The following is a 22,255-nucleotide window of genomic DNA, read 5'->3' on the forward strand; positions in this document are numbered from 1 at the left end:
AGTGTAGTCAGTGAAGCAGAAGTAGATGTTTTTCTTTCTCTGTGCTCCAACAGATGTTGGCAGTTCAATCTCTGGTTTCTCTGCCGTTTGTAAACCCATCTTGTAAAATTTCTCAATTCGTGTACTGCTGAAGCCTTGCTTGAAGGATTTGAGTATTACCTTGCTAGTATGTGAAATGAGCACAGTTGTACAGTAGGAGTTGATTTTCTTAAAATGATCCGTATCTGTTTGTTCCTCAGAAAGTCTTAGTGTAAAAGAAAGTCTTTTTAATGGTGTGGATAATATATAGGTCCTTATGGATCATTGGTTTAAACTAATGTAGCTCCTTTACTATATTTGAAAATGAGTGTAGAATTAGGAGAAAGCCTTTACTTTGGTCCAAAGTGTTTTAGTATTCTTCCCCTTCTCTTTCACAGAATAATCTCTTTGCCTTTGGGTTCCTGCAGTTTCATTGTGCCTCTTTATATAAAGAATGCATATTTTTTTATTAATTCTGAAAAAATTTTGGTCATTATCTAGATATTGCCTTTCCTCATTTTTTCTGGAACTAATTTTATTAGGTATAATTAGACCATCAATTTTTTTCATGCCCTTTAATGTATATTTTATGTGTAAAAGAAAAAAGATAAAGGGCCAAAAAAAAAAAAATCATTCCTGTACCATATTCTATATAGTTTCCTCAGTTGTCTCTTCCAGTTCGCTTTTATCTTCAGCTATACCTAATCTGCTGTTTAGTCATTCATTTCTTTTTCTTTTTTAAAAAAAATTAAAATATAATTTGTAGAACTATTGGTTCTCTTTTATGATTTTATGTTTTTCATAGTGTTTTGTTCTTTCTGTACTGTTTCCATTTCAATTTTAAGAATTTCAGAACCTTTAACATATTTTTAATGTCTTTAATCATTTAATAGATTCTTTTATACTGTCTTATTTTCTGAAATTCTTAATTTCAGAAATGCTCAATTTCCTGAATACTTCTTTTTTTTTTAAATTGTTGTGATGTGCGGTAAGCTTGGGTGGAAGATACACATGTTGGTAACTTTTGCACATTTAGCAGTCCTAGTGAAATAATCATATAGCAAAATATGTATTGTTAACAGTGTTCTAGATGGTAGCGAGCAAACCAGACATGTTTCTTATTCCCGTGGAGCTTGTATCCTGGTAACTGGCTGTTATTAGTTATTAATGATTAGTGCTACGATGCAAGGACTAGCAGACCAAGACTCCCAGGCCAGATCTGCCCACAGCCTACGGTCTGTGACTTAGAGCGCGTGTGCGTTCAGTTGGTCAGTCGAGTGTCACTCTTTGCAACCCTGTTGACCGTGACTTGCCAGGCTCTTCTGCCCATGGATTTTGCAGGCAAGAATACTGGAGTGGGTTGCCGTTTCCTCCTCCTGGGGCTCTTCCCGAAGCAGGGATCAAACCTGGGTCTCCCACATTGCAGACAAATTACCACTGAGCCATCAGGGAAGCCCATATTAAAGTAGCTTGAATATCAGATTTTAGGTCTGCATTTAACTATAGGATGGTTGTGAGAATTCTGAGACTATATAATCCACCTAGGGCTTTTCGTGTGGACTCTGCGACCTGTGAACTGTAGCCCGCTAGGCTCCTCTGTCCATGGGATTCTCCAGACAAAAATACTGGAATGGGTTGCCATGCCCTCCTCCAGGGGATCTTGCAGACCCAGGGATCAAACCCATGTCTCTTATGGCAAGTGAGTTCTTTGCCACTAGCGCCACCTGGGAACTGAGGGTTAGAGGGGAGGGAAAATTAAAGTTTTCGGGGAGCCTTTAGACTGAATTGGGGCTTCCCTCATATCTCAGTTGGTGAAGAATCCTTCTGCAATGCAGGAGACCCTGGTTCGATTCCTGGCTTGGGAAGATCCCCTGGAGAAGGGCTAGACTACCCACTCCAGTTCTGGCCTGGAGAATTCCATGACTGTCTAGTATAGTCCATGGGGTTGCAGAGTCACATAGGACTAAGCAACTTTGACTTTCACTTTTAGACTGAATAGTAGCTAATCCATCAGATGGTCATAAATGGCTCGAACTTTACTTGTTTACACCTTTTCTCCCAATAATTTGATGTAGATTACCAAGAATACTAGTAAAATGAAAGAAAATAAAAATTATTGCATAAAGAAAAGTAGATATGCCATGCATCTGAAATAATTTATATGTTGTATTTTAATTCAACAGATATCTCTTAAATTTTCTGGCAGCTTTAATTGTGTACTGTAGGTTTGTAACTGTGTGAGAAGAGAATCTTTTACAAATTTACATCCTGTGATTCTCCTATGGTGTGACATTCCCCCTGCCTCCACCCACTGCAAGCTACTTTCTAAGTGTAACAGATGGTAAGGGCCCTTTCCTAAGGCAATTTAACAATACACTAAATGTTTTTCATGAGTTATCTGCAAAACTGAAAGTACTATTTGTCTTATTGCTGACTGTATAAAGCTTTTGATAGTAGCCTGTTGGTAGCAGAATTGGGAAATTTAAGAATTTGTCTTATGCAAATCTTGCTTTAATGATGAACTTTGAGTTGCCTATTGCTGTGCCTAAATATTTTCTTAAAAAGGAAATTTGAAAATGTTTTAGCACTTAGTCAGAAATATGGTTGAATTTGCTGAGTTAAATGCCTGTATGTTGAGTAAGATAATTTTGGGTTAACCACTTCTTCAGAGGAAGGATTAGCTTTCTACATTTATTAGCATATAAAGAAATTTTTATTCCTTTGATTTTGAGATGTTATGATTTTGAGTGTTACTTGGAATAACATAGTTTGGGTTTGTCTCTTCTTGTTAAGAATTAATATCTATAATTATATTTCCATAATTTATAGTATTTATATTTCTGCAAAATGAAGTGAAGTGAAAGTCTCTTAGTCGTGTCTGACTCTCTGTGACTCCATGGACTGTAGCCCACCAGGCTCCTCTGTCCATGGAATTCTCCAGGCAAGAATACTGGAGTGCGTTGCTATTCCTTTCTCCAGGGGATCTTCCAAACCCTGGAACTGAACCCAGGTCTCCTGCATTGCAGGCAGATTCTTTACCGTCTAAGCCACTAGGGAAGCCCACATTTCTGCAAGTAACACTATAAAAACTTCCTTATATACAGTGTAGTATGGGAAAGCATAGGGTTTGTTGTTGGGTCAATATTTTGTTCAAATCCATTAACTAGTTTAGACAAGTTACTTTGCTTTCTAAGCTCAGTGATCTTTAATAACCTAGGAACAGATTTCCCATAAAGTTTAAGTGATACATGGTGAAGAGATTTTGTTGGAGAAAGAGAACTGAAGTGGGAGATTTGAGCATATTAATCCTGTCATTCAGTTCAGTAGTGTCAAGTAATTAGCCTGATATTTTAGGTGTAGCTTCTGAATCCCAGTCTGAAGAACTACTGAAATGTGTAAAATATGCAGATTAAGTGAGATATTGAGTATAAAGTAATTACCATAATGCCTATCTCTGTGTGTGTGTGTGTGTGTGTGTGTGTGTGTGTGTGTGTGCGCGCGCGCGCGTGATCAGTTGTGTCTGACTCTTTGAGACCCTGTGGGCTGTAACTCAGAAGGTTCCTCTGTCCATGGGATTATCCCAGCAAGAATCCTGGAGTGCGTTGCCATTTCCTCCTCAAGGGATCTTCCTGAACCCAGGGATCGAACCCACATCTCCTCAGTCTCCTGCATTGGCAGACAGATTATTTATCACTGAGCCACCACCTCGGAAGCCAAATGCCATAAGCAGTCATTTATTTGTTGTGATTATCCGTATATGGAGGGGTGAAATTAAATGGTTGGTCTATAATGGAAATGTCTCAGGGTTTTTGGCATGTGCACACTGCTCTGTTTATTTTTGGCTGTGCTGGGTCTTTTTTGCTGCACAGGGCCTTTCTCTAGTTGTGGTGAGGGCGGGCCACTCTTCATTGAGGTGCACAGGCTTGTCATTGCGGTGGCTTCTCTAGGCACATGGATATGGTAGTTGCAGCACATAGGCTTAGTAGTTGCCATTGCTCTAGGGCCTGCAGGCTTCAGCATTTGTGGCTCAGAGGCCCCTTTTCAGCAGTATCTATGAAACCTGGGGGCTTGTTAGAAATGCATATTCTCTGGCTCATCCCAAACCTACTGAATCAGTATAAACTGTAAGGGTTGGACACAGCAGTTTGTTTTAACAAACCATCCAGGCAGTTCATCTAGATTTACTCTAAAATCTAAACTTCAACTGGAGATTGAGATGAATGGAAGCTGGATTTATAGTTCTAATTCAGCCTTGCTGCTGCTGCTGCTAAGTCACGTCAGTCATGTCCGACTCTATGCCACCCCATGGACGGCAGCCCACCAGGCTCCCCCGTCCCTGGGATTCTCCAGGCAAGAACACTGGAGTGGGTTGCCATTTCCTTCTCCATTGCATGAAAGTGAAAAGTGAAAGTGAAGTCGCTCAGTCATGTCCAACAAGAATCTTAGCAACCCCACGGACTGCAGCCCACCAGGCTCCTCCGTCCATGGGATTTTCCAGGCAAGAGTACTGGAGTGGGGTGCCATTGCCTTCTCTGAATTCACCCTTAATTTACTCTTATTCATATATCCTCATTCTGATTTTGAGATGTTTTAAGAGGCAGTCCATACTTAGTAGACGCTGAACTCTACTTTTGTCTCCCCAGCTCTGTGACTCTGCTGGGTGTTCAGTTTAGCTTCTCAGCCTCTCATCTTCTGCAGCTCCAGACATTGCATCTTCTGGAGACAGCAGGTGTCTCGGAAAAATAAGAGTCTGGGCTTAGACCTCTGAATTTCTTGTCACTGTCACTTAATTCTTCACTGCCTTGGTATACCCCAGGTGCTTCAAACAGTTTCTTTTTTTAAAAATTTATATTTTGTCCAGCTTTTCTAGTTTTCAGAGAGTAGAGGGAAGATTTAGCCACTTAGCTTGTCTGTCGTCATCATAAGTGAAGGAGTCCAAAGTACGTGGCTGTGAAAGATTAAGAAGTAAGAAACTGTCTCAAGGAGGAGAAAGTGTTAAGCAATGTTTAAAATAGATCTTTTGGGGGTTTTGTAGTATTCATATGCCTGAAAACAAAAACAGTCCTGGCACAATGAACTCCTCACAAAAAGACTTTCTTTAGTGGGAAAAAATTTTTTTTTCAAGTGAATTTTTAGGTTTCTATGGAGATAATTGATTGGTGACAAGGTTATCTTATGACTATTTTCTTGTAAAAAAAGTAAAAATTTAAAATACTAGACTGCTGTTTCAAAAGCAATATAAAAGTAGATAAGAGTGATTTATAAAATATTGTTTTGGGCAAGGTATTACTAAGCACTTGGGACTTTTTTCTTAACTGCAAAGTGATGGTTATTGGTATACTTGTATTATTGTTTTCAAGTATTAAGATATGAAGCCATTATCTCAGTTTCTGTGTTTATGTAGAAACTTTGATGCTAAAGCCATAGTCCTTTACAGTGACAACTTACTGCTGTATTTGGATGTCCTGTCCTACAGGGGCATCAAGGCCCGTTTTGCAGGGGAAATGTTTATATTTTGCTTTCAGCTAAAGATAGCTTAAGATGCTCCACCCTCATCCCTTTTGTTTTTCTTGTAATTTTCTCAAATATCTTCGGTGATGCTGAAATGAAAAGGAAGTAATATGATAAATACCCATGTTCCTACATATTTGTGTTGTGCTTAAGGGAAAAAAAAGCACTACAGTTGAAATACTCTTAAGTCTGTGCCGCTGCCACCCCTTTCCCCCATTTCCAATAGCTGGTATATTTTTACTGTTTTTTTTAATAAATGGATTTTCAAATACTTGTTGATAAATTATCTTATTTTGTCGTTTATTGACTCTAACATTTATGGGTCTTTTTACAGTTAAATCGTCAATCTGAAATTGTTGCTACTAGTTCTGTTGATCCCTGGAAGACATGCGCAAGACGAAACAAGATTGAAAGTTTAAAACCTTTGAAAGGCAACGCAATTGGACTTAACATGTTGAGCAACAATAAGAAATTGAGGTATAGGCTCTTTACCATGCGTCCCTACAGAAAAGATGAACGTTCGATGCCAGAAGCTAATCGGCCGCGTTGGTCAGTCGGCCCAACCTGTGCCTTTTGTTGTCAGTTTGTCAGTAGAGCCAAGAGATAGAATGGCCCTCGTGTGTGAATTCTTTGCTTTGAATTTTGGGAATAGGATGGATTGCAGTGATTTCTTGGTTTGGAATAAAAATATTGAAAGGGAAATTTTGGTACACGAGGATTTCGTAAAATGAACTTGCTTTCAAACAGCAAAATCTTGGTCATAATATTAAAAGTCGTGACTCCATTGGGAAATACTTACCGGGATTATCTCAGTGTTGTTGTCATCAGTCACTCAGCTGTGTCTGATGCTTTGCCACCCCATGGACTACAGATTGCCATGATTCCATGTCCTTCACCATCTCCTGGAGTTTGCTCACGCTCATGTCCATTGAGTCAGTAATGCCATCCACTCATCTCATCCTCTGTCATCCCCTTCTTCTCCTGCCCTCAATCTTTCCCAGCATCAGGGGTCTTTTCCAATGAGTCGGCTCCTCACATCAAGTGGCCAAAGTATTGGAGCTTCAGCTTCAGCATCAGTCCTTCCAGTGAATCTTCAGAGTTGATTTCCTTTAGGATTGACTAGTTTGATCTCCTTGCTGTCCAAGGGACTCTTATTTATACTTCCTTATTTTCCTTTGTATTTGGAAGGATTCCATATATAAAACAGATCAGTTCCATTTTGGTTTTGAAGAATGCTAATATTTTTTCCTGAATAGTTACCTATCTATTAATTTTGCTTGTGCAGTCCTTCATTGACCTGAAAGCTTTCATCTTAAGATTAACAAATCAACTTTTACCTTCTGATTCATGCTATTTGGATTTTCTAAAAAAATAACTCCTCACTCTTTAAGTCATAAAGATACTTAAGTATACATTAAAATCAGTCAGTTCAGTTGCTCAGTCATGTCCAACTCTTTGTGACCCCATGGACTGCAGCATCCCAGGCCTCCCTAACAATCTCCAACTCCCAGAGTTTACTCAAACTCATGTCCATTGAGTCGGTGATGCCATCCAACCATCTCAACCTCTGTCATCCCCTTCTCCCGCCTTAAATCATTCCCAACATCAGGGTCTTTTCCAGTGAGTCAGTTCTTTGCATCAGGTGGCCAAAGGATTGGAGCATCAGCTTCAGCATCAGTCCTTCCAATGAATATTCAGGAGTGATTTCCTATAGGATTGACTGGTTGGATCTCCTTGCAGTCCAAGGGACTCTCAGGAATCTTCTCCAACACCACAATTCAAAAGCATCACTTCTTTGGTGCTCAGCCTTCTTTATGGTCCAACTCTCACATCCATACATCACTACTGGAAAAACCATAGCTTTGACTATATGAACCTTTGTCAGCGACATGACATCTCTGCTTTTTAATATGCTGTCTAGATTTGTCATAGCTGTTCTTCTAAGGAGTAAGCATCTTTTAATTTCATGGCTAGTGTCACCATCCACAGTGATTTTGGAACCCAAGAAAATAAAGTCTGGGCTGTTTCACTTTCTTCTTCCATCTATTTGCCATGAAGTGATGGAAGCAGATGCCATAATCTTAATATTCTGAATGTTGAGTTTTAAACCAGCTTTTCACCCTCCTCTTTCACCTTCATCAAGAGTCTCTTTCATTCCTCTTTGCTTTCTGCCTTTAGGGTGGTGTCTGAGGTTATTGATATTTCTCCCAGCAATCTTGATTCCAACTTGTGCTTCATCCAGCTCAGCATTTTGCTTAATGTACTCTGCATTTACGTTAAATAAGCAGGGTGACAATACACAGCCTTGACGTATTCATTTGCCAATTTTGAACCAGTCCATTGTTCCATGTCTGGTTCTAACGGTTACTTATTGACCACCATACAGGTTTCTCAGGAGGTCGATAAGGTGGTCTGGTATTCCCATATCTTGAAGAATTTTCCACAGTTTGTTGTGATCCACACAGTCAAAGCTTTAGGGTAGTCAATGAAGCAGAAGTAGGTGTTTTTCTGGAATTCTCTTGCTTTTTCTGTGATCCAGCGGATGTTGGCAGTTTGTGATCTCTGGTTCCTCTGCCCTTTCTAAATCCAGTTTGTACATCTGGAAGTTCTTGGTTCACGTACTGTTGAAGCCTGGCTTGAAGGATTTTTAGTCTTACCTTGCTAGTGTGTGAAATGAGCACAGTTGTATGGTAGTTTGAACGTTCTTTGGTATTGCTCTTCTTTGGAATCGGAATAAAACTGACCTTTTCCAGTCCTGTGGCCATTGCTGCATTTTCCGAATTTGCTGGCATGTTGAGTGCAGCACTTTCACAGCATCATCTTTTAGAATATGAAATAGCCCAACTGGAATTCCATCACCTCCACTAGCTTTGTTCATTGTAATGCTTCCTAAGGCCCACTTGACTGTTACACTCCAGGATGTCTGGCTCTAGGTGAGTGATTACATCATCGTCCTTATCTTGGTTATTAATACGTTTTTTGTACAGTTCTTCTATGTATTGTTGCCCGGTCTTCTTAGTCTTAATCTCTTCTGCTTCTGTTAGATCCTTACCTTTTCTGTCCTTTATTGTACTCATCTTTGCATGAAATGTTTCTTTGGTATCTCTAATTTTCTTTAAAAGATCTCTAGTCTTTCTCATTCTATTGTTTTCCTCTATTTCTTTGCATCGTTCACTTAAGGCTTTCTTATCTCTCCTTGCTATTCTTTGGAACTCTGCATTCAGTTGGGTATATCTTTGCCTTCGTTTTTTGCCTTTTTCTTCTCCTTTCTCATCTCTTTGTACGGCCTCCTCAGAAAACCATCTTGTCTTCTTGTATTTCTTTTTCGTGGGCATGGTTTTGGTCACCACAGTGTTATTAACCTCCGTCCATAGTTCTTAAGGCTTTCTATCAGATCTAATCTGTTGAATCTGTTTGTCACTTCCACTGTATAATCATAAGGGATTTGACTTAGGTCATACCTGAATGACCTAGTGGTTTTCTCTACTTTCTTTAAGTCTGAATTTTGCAATAAGGAGCGTATGATCTGAGCCACAGTCAGCTCCAGATCTTGTTTGTGCTGACTGTTGTATAGAGTTTCTCCATCTTCGGCTACAAAGAGCAAAATCAGTCTGATTTCGGTATTGACCATCTGGTGATGTCCATGTGTAGATTCTTTTCTTGTGTTGTTTGAAGAGGATGTTTGCTGTGACCAGTCAGTTCTCTTGCAGGACTCTCAATGAGGGACTCCTTCTGTTTTCTTTCTCCTTGAGATTTCTTATTCCACTTCTAGGTATAATTCATCTTTCCTAGTTGCTGTCATAGTGAACCACTGTTACTGATATGATTGGTCTATTGCATATCCAGAAATAGGATTGAAATCACTGTTTTATTTTTACCTTCTCAGTTTATAGTCAGCTTAGAAACATAAAGGCTAAATAATTCTCAAGTCAGTGGAGATTCAAAAGTAGAATTTAGCACTTTTAATTTTTTTTATAATTAACACTTATTATTATTTTGGCACATAAGAAAGCTTTGTATATTCATAGTATATAGTTTGAAAGCTTTTTTCTAAATTGAGAATAAGAAGAAATATATCTAGATTAATTTACAGGAAATATTACAGTGTGAAACATAGGTTTAGGATTCCTCATTTCTGTTCTGATGTTCTACTCTTCACCTTCTTTAATAAACTGGATTGGAAACATTTTGGAGACAAATTCAGAAAGTGGAAACTTGGAAAACTTAACATGGGCAGTGGGTTTATGTATAAAAAAGTTCTTATAAGGGATAAAGTTTTTTGTGTGTCCCCTCAGATTTTAAAGGATGCATTTTTCTTATGTATATGTAATTTTTCCCTGTTTAATTTTTTCTTTGTTTCTTGACTCTGCAGTGAAAATACACAAAATTCATCATTATGTTCTGGAACTGTAAGACGTTTTCCTCATGCTAATGCACAGATAGCAATAGTAAAAACAGCAGCCCAAAGGTAAGGATTCTAATTACCATTGTTTAGTATATACTTATCATCCTCTTTAATAAGAGTTGGTCACTGCCTTTTTTAAAAAAAAAACAAAACCTTTTTTTCTTACTTTCTAGAACTTCACTGTGTTTCCATTGTCTCTAAAGAGATACTCATGTTTCTGGTACAATTCATGCCCTACAAGTTTATTTATATCTACTTTTAAATAAATCACAGTCTGTAAATAGAGACATTTTAAGTAAAAGCCATTCTATTGGATTATGTTCCTGTTAAATTAAGCTGATTTTTACATTTGATAGAGAAGTCTTCAGCTGGTAGTTTAGTTCTGATGAGTCAAACTATAGTTATTACTTTACTCTCTTTGTAAGGTTTATAAAATTTCATAGTATCAAAGTAAATCACATTGTTAGTTTTAAATGAGAAATTTTTGTGTTTTCATAAATACGACTGTTCTCATTGATCGTGAAAGTACTACTTGAATCTTGAAATAATGCAAGTGATAGTGTAATAGTTGATGTTCTTAAATGCTTTTGAGGTTATTCATAACCATTTTTGGATGGTAATGAAGTTTCAGTTGAATTTCAGTTCTTAGTCAATTTCAGCTGACAAAAAAATTTTTAGGCTCCAACAGTTACAAAATAATTTATCTCTTTATTTCTTGCATTTTGAATAGTTGCATTAAATTTTTATAGTTAGTAAAACTTAAAGGTTTTTTTAATATGTGCTAGATGTTTGTTTTAAAATATGTACTAGATGTTTTTCTTCAGTTTTTAGACTGCTGATCTAGACTGCTCTTCATTGAGAAAACATGTCCTGACTCTTACCCTTGCTGTATTTGCTATAACATAGTTTCAACTTAAAAACCTTAAATTTTTCTCATACTTTAGCATTATAAGAAAGTCTTTTCTTTGCCTAAATATATTATTTTTCATAGTTTTAATGTAAGATGTTTTAGAAATTCAGCTAAAAAGATGGACAAATTACTATATATACCAAAAAATTGACTTGCCTTGTAAATCAAGCTCTGTGGCCTACATGTAGCACAACATGAGAAGAAACAATAAAAGGAAAGTAATTAAGAGGAAGAAAGAAGTTTAGAAGGATAGACACACTGTTTCTCTTATGCTGATCACATTGATATAATTCATCACTGAGAAAAATCTGTCTACTTTCTATTCTGAAAATGAGGTATAAGTTGAAATACTAATTTATAATCAAGTGATGTATTCTGCAACCAAAATTATTACTGGTTTAGAAGTTATCTGTTAGTTTAGAATTATTTACACTATGCCTTATTCTCCCCATCTCGCCTTTCTTCACTGATAATGTTAAAAATTGATTTCAGTTTGGGAATTGGCTTGTATGTTTTTTTTATTCTATGTCATGGCACCTCTTATACCTTGCCATGTATAAGGTATACATTACACCTCTGTATAAAAGATTAGTTTCTGTTAATAGGAGTAGTATTTATTAGTAGAATAATGTTTCTTAGAAAAATTAAAAACCTGATTTAATTTGTATTTAGAAAACTATCCTGAGTGAAAATACAGAGTGAAGAACAAGTAGGGGCATTAAGGAAAACTGTGAAGTGTCATGTCTACAGGACAGATTCTCCTTATGTTTCTCTCTCATGGAATAAATATTTCTTAGTGCTACTGCAGTGTGACTGTCGTTAAAAAGATTTTGACATACAAACACCTGTCACTGAGAGTCTTCCCAGTTTCCTTCCTTCAAAAGTTTTCAGTGATTTTATGCTACATACCTATGGCTCAGTGGGTAAAGAATCCACCTGCAGTTCAGGAGACACAGGAGACGCAGGTTCGATCCCTGGGTCGGAAAGATCCCCTGGAGGAGGAAATGGCAACCCACTCCAGTATTCTTGCCTGGAAAATCCCATGGACAGAGGAGCCTGGCGGGCTAGAGTCCAAAGGGTTGCAAAGAGTGGAACACAATTAAGCATGCAGGATGCTACATATATGTACCTGCATACATAGGTACAGAGTAGTCAAAGATGAGTATGACAGTTTTTTCCTTGAAGCTCAAGTTTGGTTAGGGTAGAAGACAGAGTAACAAACAAATGTTTACCTGGTGAGTACAGTGTAGTCAATATACAAAGTATGTGTAGTACTATATATAGCAGTGAAAAATTAAAGAAAGTATTAAAGAAGCTTTTGAGTGTTTTGGCTAGAAGAGAACACTCCATGGGGTAGAAACCACATCTTCAATGGGCATGAAAAAAGCCTTCACCCAAGATGATAGCTAGCAAACTTTTGGTTTTAATTAGTGTAGTGTTGGCACAATTGTCAGGCCTGAGATGTGTAAAAGCACACTGGCTTTTACAGTTTCACCTAATTTTCCTTATTTTCTCACTTCTGATTTGAAACTAAAGGCAATGTCACTAGTTGGTAATTCACACACATAATCCATGCCTCCTGGGGTGAGTGGTGTAACCTGTCTCTTAAGTAAATCAGACCTGCATTTTGAATAATTTGTAAGATATTGAAGTAAGTACATCACACCTTTTTAATCTAAAAGAAAGGAGTTGTTAAAGTATCACATCAGATTAGCTACTATTTGGAGGATATTATGGGTGCGTCTGGTTTCTTATTGTTATTCCAAATGCTAATTAATATTGAAAAGGTAGGTTGTTTTACTAGCAGTGATGGAGATAGTATAGAAAAAAATGAAATGCAGAAAATTAAAATCTTTATAACTGTACCATCTCCACTCCTAACTTTAACCAGACTTGGAAAAAGAGCTTATTTATTGATTTGTGTTTTGTATACATATTCGCCTTTTTTTTCTTTTTTTAATTAAAGCTAGGTAGAAAGACATAAAAGGACCCTAGGGGAACATGAATGTTTACAAAAGCATATATAATTCATAAATGGGAAAATGAGCTCCTGGAATAAGCAAGATTTCATTATTAATGAAAAGTACCACTTTGACCAAATTGAAGTCCAAAATCAAGTCGTAGATACCAGGATCAATCAGCTTGTTTTCTTTTTGAATTTTAAGAGCAGAAGTAGTCCAAAAGGAACATTAAGTCAACAGTTTTACGAAGTCTTACATTACCAATAATGGCTTCCTGTCTCATTTTTTAAAAACTTTATTCCTTCTTTTATTCCTTCTTTCTCTCTTTCAATATATAAGCTCTTCTAGGGCAGGGTTTGATAATAAACACATATTGAGGTGAAGAGTATTAGAAAACTACCGTAACTCTAAGTTAAATATCATACAAAATGCATTTTTTTCAAGTGTAAGAGACGTGAACATGAATGCATATATTTTTGGGTTTTGTTGTCTTCCTGACACCTTTGGTTTATTGGAAAGAACCAAGCCCATTTCTTCTGTTTCTACTGTGTTTTCTGCCTCTTTCTTTTACTGTCTGTGGTACCAAACTCTTCTCAGTGAGAACTCTGGGCACAACAGTGTAGAGTAGGAAATGACTAGATTAGGTATTAATGCCTAAGTTTTGGTTTTCATTTTACTTTTTCTGAAAACGTAACACCACAAGAAATAAATAAGTAAGGACAGACAGATTGAGCTTTTACATTTATATTTTGTTTCACTTTTATAGGTTTATCATAGATAATTTTCCTTCATTTTTCTGTCATTTGTCCAATATAAATTTATCTTATACAGGTTATCACATTTTTTAAATAACAGAAGTAAAATTTCAAATATGGTGTTCATTTAAGTTTGTAATAATTCTTTTCCTTATCATTAAAATTTTTTTAAAGAGATAAGTGTTTCTTTCAATGTTGTTTATGTAAAACCAACTTACCACATTATTTTTTCTTAATTTGCCAAGACTGAATGGATATTTTGCTTGTATGCTTCACATGATAGGAATTCAGGAGTTAATATGGGGATTCAGAAATTTTTGTTAACTATGTTTTGCTTACAGTTCTGAATATTTAGTTTTCTTTGTAATGGGAATAATTGTAGAATGTGACTCTTATTCTAAATTGAGGATTTTATAAAAACCCTTGAGTAATTGATGTTGATAGCTTTTTAAATTTTCCATGAACTGTGTAAAAGGGTGGACCTTTTATACTTTGGACTTCTGATTAGAGGCCACGATTTTTAGTCCCAGGATTTTTTCTAGTGTCTCCAGTCATATAGTATATTTGTATTTAGTATAAAGCTTTTGTGGAAAAGTTTCAACCTTAAATTTTTATTGTTCTTTTTTGCTCAGAAGCAAATACAGTTGGACTTCTGTAACTGGAGGTTGCACATCTGTGGATACAACCAACCCCAGATAAAAAATATTCAAAGAAAAAATTCCAAAAAGTTCCCAAAACCAAAACTTGAATTTGCTGATGCTTGCAACTGTTTATATAACATTTACATTGTATTAGGTACTATAAGCAATTTAGAAATGATTTGCTGTATATGGGAGGAAATACCGTACCCTTTTATATAAGGGACATGAGCACCCACTGTTTTGGTATCTGCATGGGATCCTAGAACCCATCCCATACAGATAACCATGGGACTACTGTAATCACACCTGATAACAGGATTGGGACCTCTAAAAATTGTATAGCTTTTAGAAAATAGTATTGTTCCTTGGAGACTATTGCTGTAACCACTCTAAATAACACACGTCCTCAAATGTTATATCGTTAAATAAAGCTCTTTCAAGAATTTTTTGATCTTTATACATCCTTTTTTCTTATTTAAATATGTTTAGATATAAATTAATTTCTGTACTGACAAAAGTTGAAAACCAGTTTACATATCTGACAGGATTGAAAGCACTAATATATAACATATGTGATGTGTTTAAAACAAGTAAATCATAGTTTTGCTTTATTGACTGCAGTTACTAAAACTACAGTGATATATCAAAAATGAGGTCTTGCCTCTTACATTTTTTTTCTTTTTCATGTTTTAAGCAGTCTGGACCAAAAGGAAAGGTAAGCTTAATATTGATGAAATTAGAGCATGGATACAATAGAAAATATCATATTATTTATATGCTTTGAAAAATCACTGAATTAGAGTTCATCATTAGGCTTATTAATTATTTTAATCAAAGGAAACATTAATAGCACAACATGATATTTGCCTTATGTGAGTAATATTTCACTGTAATTCTCAACATACATTTTTCCATGAATGATTATTATATATTTATACTGATGTGTAACTACTTTAAATAAAGTATTTCAGGATCTTAGTAGTAAAGTTATTTTCAGTTACATAATATAAATATTTCTTGTTGTAGTTTAGTGATAATATTTTTGCTTAATATTTTATTAGAGTGAGGTGAAAAATTGAGAAGAATACCTTAAGCTTGGAGTTAAAACTCTATTCTGACCCAAAAATTTGTGACAGAATTTTATGATCCTTATTTGTTCCCTTTGTAATAATTCTAGCAGACATATCATCCTTCAGCAGAGATGTTGAATAATGTAAATAACATAGAAACAAGTTTTTAAGAACACATTTCTTTGAATAGTGAAATGATTGTAGTTGTTTTGAAGCAAATGCCCTTAAGAATAGCGTTCTCCTCAATGTGTATATGTGAAAATTTTTGTGCATGTGCGTATCTTTTTTTCTTGCTTCCCTGAATCTCAGGAACCTTTTATGAATTCTCCCCTCCCAAAACAGGTAAACAGCCCTTGTATTAAGCCAATACTTTTGTGTCATTGGTGACGGTCAAAAGAAGGGACATTCTATAATTTGATTTAATTGTGTGACTTTGACTGTATAATTTTGTTTAAAGGTGTAGAGGAAGCAAAGAGGACAACTTAGAGTATTTTGTAGAATGCTATATATTCCATCTTACTTCATGAACACCAAGTTTCTGAACTATAAAGGTGATTCTGTCAGCAAAAGATTTAGGCATATTATTTTATAATTCTGAAATACCTCACAGTTCTTATATGTTTTAAATGAATGGGTTGTGCAGATATTGTATTGCCTATCTCCTGGAAAAGAAAATTTATTTTTCGATTTCTCTTTGAGTAAATTATTATTTCTTGTGAGATATAGATTTTATGTCTTTAAAATTTTTAACTCATAAGTGACTCATTTTGGAGGGAAGACCACTAATAAGATGTTTTTAATAAAATTGCTGAAGAATATACATTAGATAACTATACAGTCACATATGAACCAGACTGTTGTTTTATAGAAATAGACATTGCTTCCTGTGTGTTATAGTAGGTAAAATGCAGGTATTGTTATATTATCAGAATAGTATAGAGCTTAGATTATTCTCTTTCTCCCAATAGCCTTGGAGGGTTAAACTGATTTTTTTCCCCACTGATTTGGCTTCTTAGGCATATTTCTGTTGTGGAAATTTATTCACTGATACATTCGGCAAATATTTTAGTGACTCTGTGTGCCAAGGCACTCTTCTAGGAGCAAACAGAAATCCCTACCCTCTTGGAGCTTATATTCTTGTTCGAATAATAGTGGAATAGGAATCAAAAGGTATAGAATTAAGTAACCAGCATTACCAGTAGGCATATAACTTACTCTAAAATGGGAATAATGATATTTGCCCAATTTTGAAGCAGATTTGTGAAGAACAAATGAGATAATTATTTGAAAGTGACATATATTCTGTAAAGTTTGAAATATCTGTAATAGATACTGAAATTCTTTGTCTTTTGTACCAACATTACTGTCAGGGACTAGCATAAAGCAGCAGGTATTTATAAAATACATAAATACACTGGAGTGCTTTATTTAGCACCTTTGTTACTGTTGGGTTCAATTTAGTCCATTAATCCTTTGGATTCTCACCTAAAATTATTTTATCTTTGTCAGAGTTAAGCTGAGAAATTTTCTGTCAGTAGATTTTACTCTGGAGCTTTTTTTTTCACATAAGCCTCTTCCCTCTCCCTTCTCATTAGCAAAGTCACATCTTTTTCTGACCTTTGAAGAGTGATAGAAAATCTTTTATCTTTATCCCTTAACATATCCCTTAACTAAAGGATTGCTTTATAAGAGGATAGCTTATCTAATAAATGAAAGATAGAGAGTTATGTAAGGTTAAACGATATACTGGGCACAATGAGGTATATTTTAGGTTTGAAACCAAGCTGGAATAAATAATAAACAATGATTTTAAGGTCCAGAGCTTTCAAACTTTAAAAAATTGCTGCCGTTTTTCTTTGTGAGTGACATTGGTGGCTTAAGTGACTTCTTTTGTTACTCTTGGACAGTGGGTTGTGAATACAGTGTACATGCTGGCACCAGCAACCTGGAATACTTAATTTGGTATTAGAACTCCCCCCCCACCCCCACCCCATAAATAGACTGTTGACCCATTATGAAATGAGCACATAGTAATTTCAAAAGTTTTAAAAATATTTTATTATAAATCATATGTTCATATTATACAGAATTTTGAAATAACAGAAAGGTACAAATGTGAAAAGAATGTAGTAAAAAAATATGAAACACTAGACATGTTTATTTAAATATGGGGTATGTTTGAAAAGACAACTGTTACAATGAAATATTTTATAATTTTTAAGAAGTTCTTAAAATAGAAAATACATCATTAGCATCTTTATACATTTCTTTTACAATATTTTTTCCTGTGTCCTTTAAGTATATCTAACAGGGGGTCATAATAAAAGTGTTGCTGCATATTGTGAATTTGGCTTCTAAAAATGATTTTTAATGATCACATACTAGCTTGTCCTGCAGGTATACATAATTTATTCACCCATTAGCCCATGTCTGGGTGTTTCACTGTTGTGTATGACACATTGATGAACAACTTTGTATATAAATTTCTAAATACGTCTCTTAAGATAAATCTCTGGGAAGGAGTCTTTACAAATACTTTTAATGCTCTTGATAGGTACTGCCAAATTGTTTTGCAGACAGGTGTTACTAATTTATATTAGCCTTATAAAATACTATCTTGATATCTGAGAAATAAGAGTACAGCAAGATACTAGATTGTAAGACTAATAATAATAAAGTTTTTTTAATTCACTCTAATCAATTGAAGTATATATTGAAAAGACCAAAAATATTCAATAATAAAATTAATGATGTATAGCTCCCTTGTAAATATACCTAAAGAACCTGATTTGGGGTATATATTTGGTTCCTGGTTGATTATTTGATAGCGTTGCTCCTTAAGGTAAATTTAATGGAATTTTAGTCAGAAATCCTGTTGACTTTGTTACTTTAGGAAATTTGACCAGTTGACTCAAGTTTATTTCGAAGAGTAAATATTGGAGAAGAGCAAGTCTTAATTTTGTAAAAAGAGTAAGTGAGGGAAGAGAAGAATGATACGCCTTGACACATAATAAAGCTTACTGTGAGGAAAACAGTGGTTGAATATGGAAACATTAGAAAAGGTCTGAAAAGGAAGTAGGACAGTAAACAGACCAGAGAATCCAGGTGTGTTCAACTTCCAGCCAGCCTGTTTAATCAATAAAAGTTTAGTTTACCATGCCTGAATTATATTATTTTCACATAGGCTAATATTTTGAATTCCTTTGTGGTGGCTGCATGGTAGCCAGTGGTTCAGTTTTGACATTGTCGTCCTTGTACTGCAATATTTAGATAATTGTTTGACCTGATAAATACACTTCCAATTACATACTGCCTTTTAGTTATATACATTTATTCCTTCCAACTATTTATCAAGTGGCTGCTATGTTCTAGGCATAAGAATATAGTGATAACAAAGCAGGCAAGACCTCTGTTCTCCTGTAGTTTACATTTTGATGGGCAAAAACTGATAATGAATAAGTAAAGCACCTAATAATAAGTTCTGTATTTAAAAGTACACTTGAAAAAAAAATACAGTTGGATGATGTGATATAATGTGACAATATGGTTTCTTTAGATGTTCAGAGAAACTCAGCTACAAAGCTAACATGTAACCAAGAACTGAATGTAAACTCAGATACAGTGATCATAGAGACGGCTTCTTCAGATAGGAAAGAGGTGGTGCTAAGATATTAATGCTGGCATGAGTTTGGTATGTTCAGAGAACAGAAAGAAGGACCACTGTGGCTGGAACTTGGGGAGCAAAGGGGGAAATGTTATGAGGATTGGTTTAGTAAGGTCAGCTAGAACCCCTAGATCATAAAAGGCTTTGTAAGATGATCTCAAGAGTTTGAGTTTTACATTGGTGCACTCACTGAAAACTTTCAGTGCATTTCAGGTAGAGAAATGTTACTTACTACCTGATAAATATCTGAGACTTTTTTTAAAATAGTCTTTTATGTATGATTTATGTGGTGTTTAATTGAGGCTAAGCTTGTTTCACTTACCAAATAGAATATCAGTAATAATCTTTGTTCAAAACTATTAAGAGCTCAGCAAAGTCTAGGAATTAGGTAGAAAGACATAGGTAAAAGGAATCTTATGGCTTTTCTTGGGAGAGAGATTGAATGGGATAGGATGGGGAAGTGAAAGGATTTTAAAGATCTTTATGTCTTTGGGATATGTAGAATATCTTGCTTGAGGAAATAGTTGGAATCTTGATAACATGTTAATGAACATAGTATGCAATTGAAATAAGAGTTGAGACAGGGAAGGTAACTATTGTATTTGTTAAATTAACCAGAGGAGAAAAAAAATAAGTGAAAAGTTATTGTGGGGACTTCCCTGGTGAGCCAGTGACCCAAGACTCCACAATCCCAGTGCGGGGGGCCTGGGTTTGATCCCTGGTCAGGGAACTAGATCCCACATGCCTCGGCTAAGACACATCGCAGCCAAATAAATAAATTTAAAAAGAAAGAAAAGTAATTGTGTAAGTCAGTAAAAATAGAAAAAAGAGGAACGAATGAAACAAATATAAAGAACTACTAACTCATAAGGTAAGCTGAAAGGAAAACATGAAGTTTATCAGCTGCAATTTAATAATTGTGATCAGGTTGAATATATTTATTTATTAAAAGACAATTTGTTGTATTAAACTCAGCTATATCATACTATTTATAAGAATCAGCTCCTTCTAAAATAATGGTTTGGAAGTAAAGGGTCTCTTGACACCTAGAGTCAAAAGAGATGCAAACAATATGGCAGAAGCCAACAGATTATTATAAAACAATTATCCTCCAATTAAAAATAAGTTAAAAAAGACGCGAACAAAAGGAAAGCTTGAGTAGAATTTTAGCAACAAATGAGACCAAATTAAGGATTAGAAGCAGTAAATAGGATAAAGGGGTGCATTTCATAATGGACATAGTCTGAGAAGTGCAGAAAGCTCCCCTAAAATTTAAAATGCAAACAAGCTTTTGGTTAGAGTACCACTTTGGGAAATTTTAATAAATCTTCAGAAATTTTAAGTTTAAACATAAGTTTGGAATAATGGATTTTAATGGAAAATAGGCATTTAATTTTTGTTACAGAAGTTTACACCCTTTGCGATCAGTTACAGCAGTGGAATGGTTTATAAAGTGAGTTTATTAAAACCAACTAAAAATAAACCAGCACTCAGATCCTGGTTTCTAATATTGTAATAAAAGGAACGTGGAGAAATGGCTGATTCTAGGGATGGGTTAGGGAAAACAAAAAATAATCTTAGAGTATCTTGTAGTATCAGAATCCAATTCAAAAAACCAAAAGGTACTTACTTCAACAACACATAACACTAAAATTGGAACAGTACAGAGATTTTCATGGCCCTTGTACAAGGATGACATGCAGATTGGTGAAGCATTCCATATTTCTGTAAATTTTATGTATATTTTATCAGAATTAAAAAGGTGAGGTCACAGGAAAGGAACACAAGAGCCAACTGAAAGAGCTCCCAAGGGCCAGAACATAAACAATTGGATTATAACCTAAAATATAAATATCCATTGGTGATACTGGTATAAATGATTGAATAAGTGATTTACTTACTGAACTAACGTAAAATTTTTGTAAGCTGCATAAAATGAATTGGGTGAAATTGGCAGCTGTTTGCTACAGAAGAATTCCAAATAAATAATACGTGTAGACACTCCCCTCTTCAGGAAGAAGTAGAGTTGTTTAGTTGCTAGGTTGTGTCCAACTCTTTTGAGACCCCATGGACTATAGCCCACCAGGCTTCTTTGTCTACCAGATTTTCCAGATAAGAATATTGGACTGGGTTGCTAATTCCTTCTTCAGGGGGTCTGACCCAGGATCAAACCTGTGTCTCCTGCATTGTGGATTCTTTACCACTGAGACACGAGGGAAGTCTCAGAGTTTAAGTACCCTTGCCTATCTTGTGGGCTGGACTAATTGAATTTGCTTCCAAATAGAACATTGAAAAGGGAAAATAAGTAACTTTGGAGTAGAGAAACCTGGCAGGCATTACCTTAGCCAGATGATCACGGTTAACCTTACTGGTGTTATAAATCATTGATACCATGTAACCCCTGATACGATGTGATGAGACATCCACCAAACCTACAAGCTCGGTCTAGTCATGAGTGAAACACCAGACACACGTTGAGGGGTATTCTGTAATAACTAACCAGTCTCTTCTGAAGTGCCAGGGTCATGAAAAACAATTTAAGTCTGAGAAACAAAGAAGTTGCTTCCGTAGTGGCTCACACAGGAAAGAATCTGCCTGCAGTACGGAAGACCCCGATTCAGTCCCTGAGTCGGGAAGATCCCCTGGAGGAGGAAATGGCAACCTACTCCAGTATCCTTGCCTGGAGAGTTCACGGACAGAGGAGCCTGGCAGGCTACAGTACATGGGGTTGCAAAGAGTCAAACATGACTGAGCTACACACACACACGCACGCACAACTAGGGAGACAGGATCACTGAAAACAGTGACTCCTAGATTGTATTCTAGAACAAAGAGGATATTAGTGGGAAGTGGTAGAGCTGGTAAAATTCGAACAAAGTCTGGTATTTAGTTAATAGCCATGTACAAATGTTCATTTTTTTGGTTTTTTGACATAGATATGAGGGTAATGAAGGTGTTAACATTAGGAAAAACTGGGTAAGGGCTATAAGAGAATTCTTAACTATCTTTTCAACTTTCAGTAAATCTAAATTTGTTCTAAATTTTATTTATTTTTTTTTAAAAAGACTTCCAAAGCTGAAGTCTATCTAACCTTTAATAAACAGAACATTCTGATGTTATTTAAACAGTCTTGCACAGAAGGGGGAAAAAGGTATCTAGTTTTATGCAGCTTGTAAAATATTGGATCCATGATCCATAAAATGAGGTTCTCTAAAACTTCTATACAAAACACATACTCTCAGAAGCAAAAAAAAAAGAAAAAATGCTCCCACCTTGGTAGGGACACTTCTCTGCTTCTGCTTGGTTTAAGGTAGGAAAGA

At 35.6% G+C, this 22,255-nt stretch overlaps 1 protein-coding gene and 1 non-coding gene across 10 annotated transcripts in view; both read left to right on the forward strand.

Moving 5' to 3' along the window:
• SENP6 (SUMO specific peptidase 6) overlaps nt 1-22,255 on the forward strand; it is a 133,056-nt gene that overhangs the window by 39,952 nt on the left and 70,849 nt on the right. For 3 of the 9 annotated variants that reach the window (XM_043890386.1, XM_043890385.1, XM_043890387.1), the window contains 2 exons: nt 9,902-9,997; nt 14,896-14,916. In XM_043890386.1, the coding sequence (XP_043746321.1) occupies nt 9,902-9,997; nt 14,896-14,916 (117 nt within the window). Of the gene's footprint in view, nt 1-5,863; nt 6,007-9,899; nt 9,998-14,895; nt 14,917-22,255 lie in introns of those variants that run through there. The other 6 variants (XM_043890382.1, XM_043890383.1, XM_043890384.1 and 3 more) reach the window with 6 other exon arrangements.
• On the forward strand, nt 20,558-20,662 carry LOC122685671. The gene has a single exon (XR_006338520.1). It is a non-coding gene; the product is annotated as a U6 spliceosomal RNA (small nuclear RNA).

The sequence above is a fragment of the Cervus elaphus genome, chromosome 28, assembly GCF_910594005.1.
Source record: "Cervus elaphus chromosome 28, mCerEla1.1, whole genome shotgun sequence".
Classification (NCBI taxonomy): domain Eukaryota; kingdom Metazoa; phylum Chordata; class Mammalia; order Artiodactyla; family Cervidae; genus Cervus; species Cervus elaphus.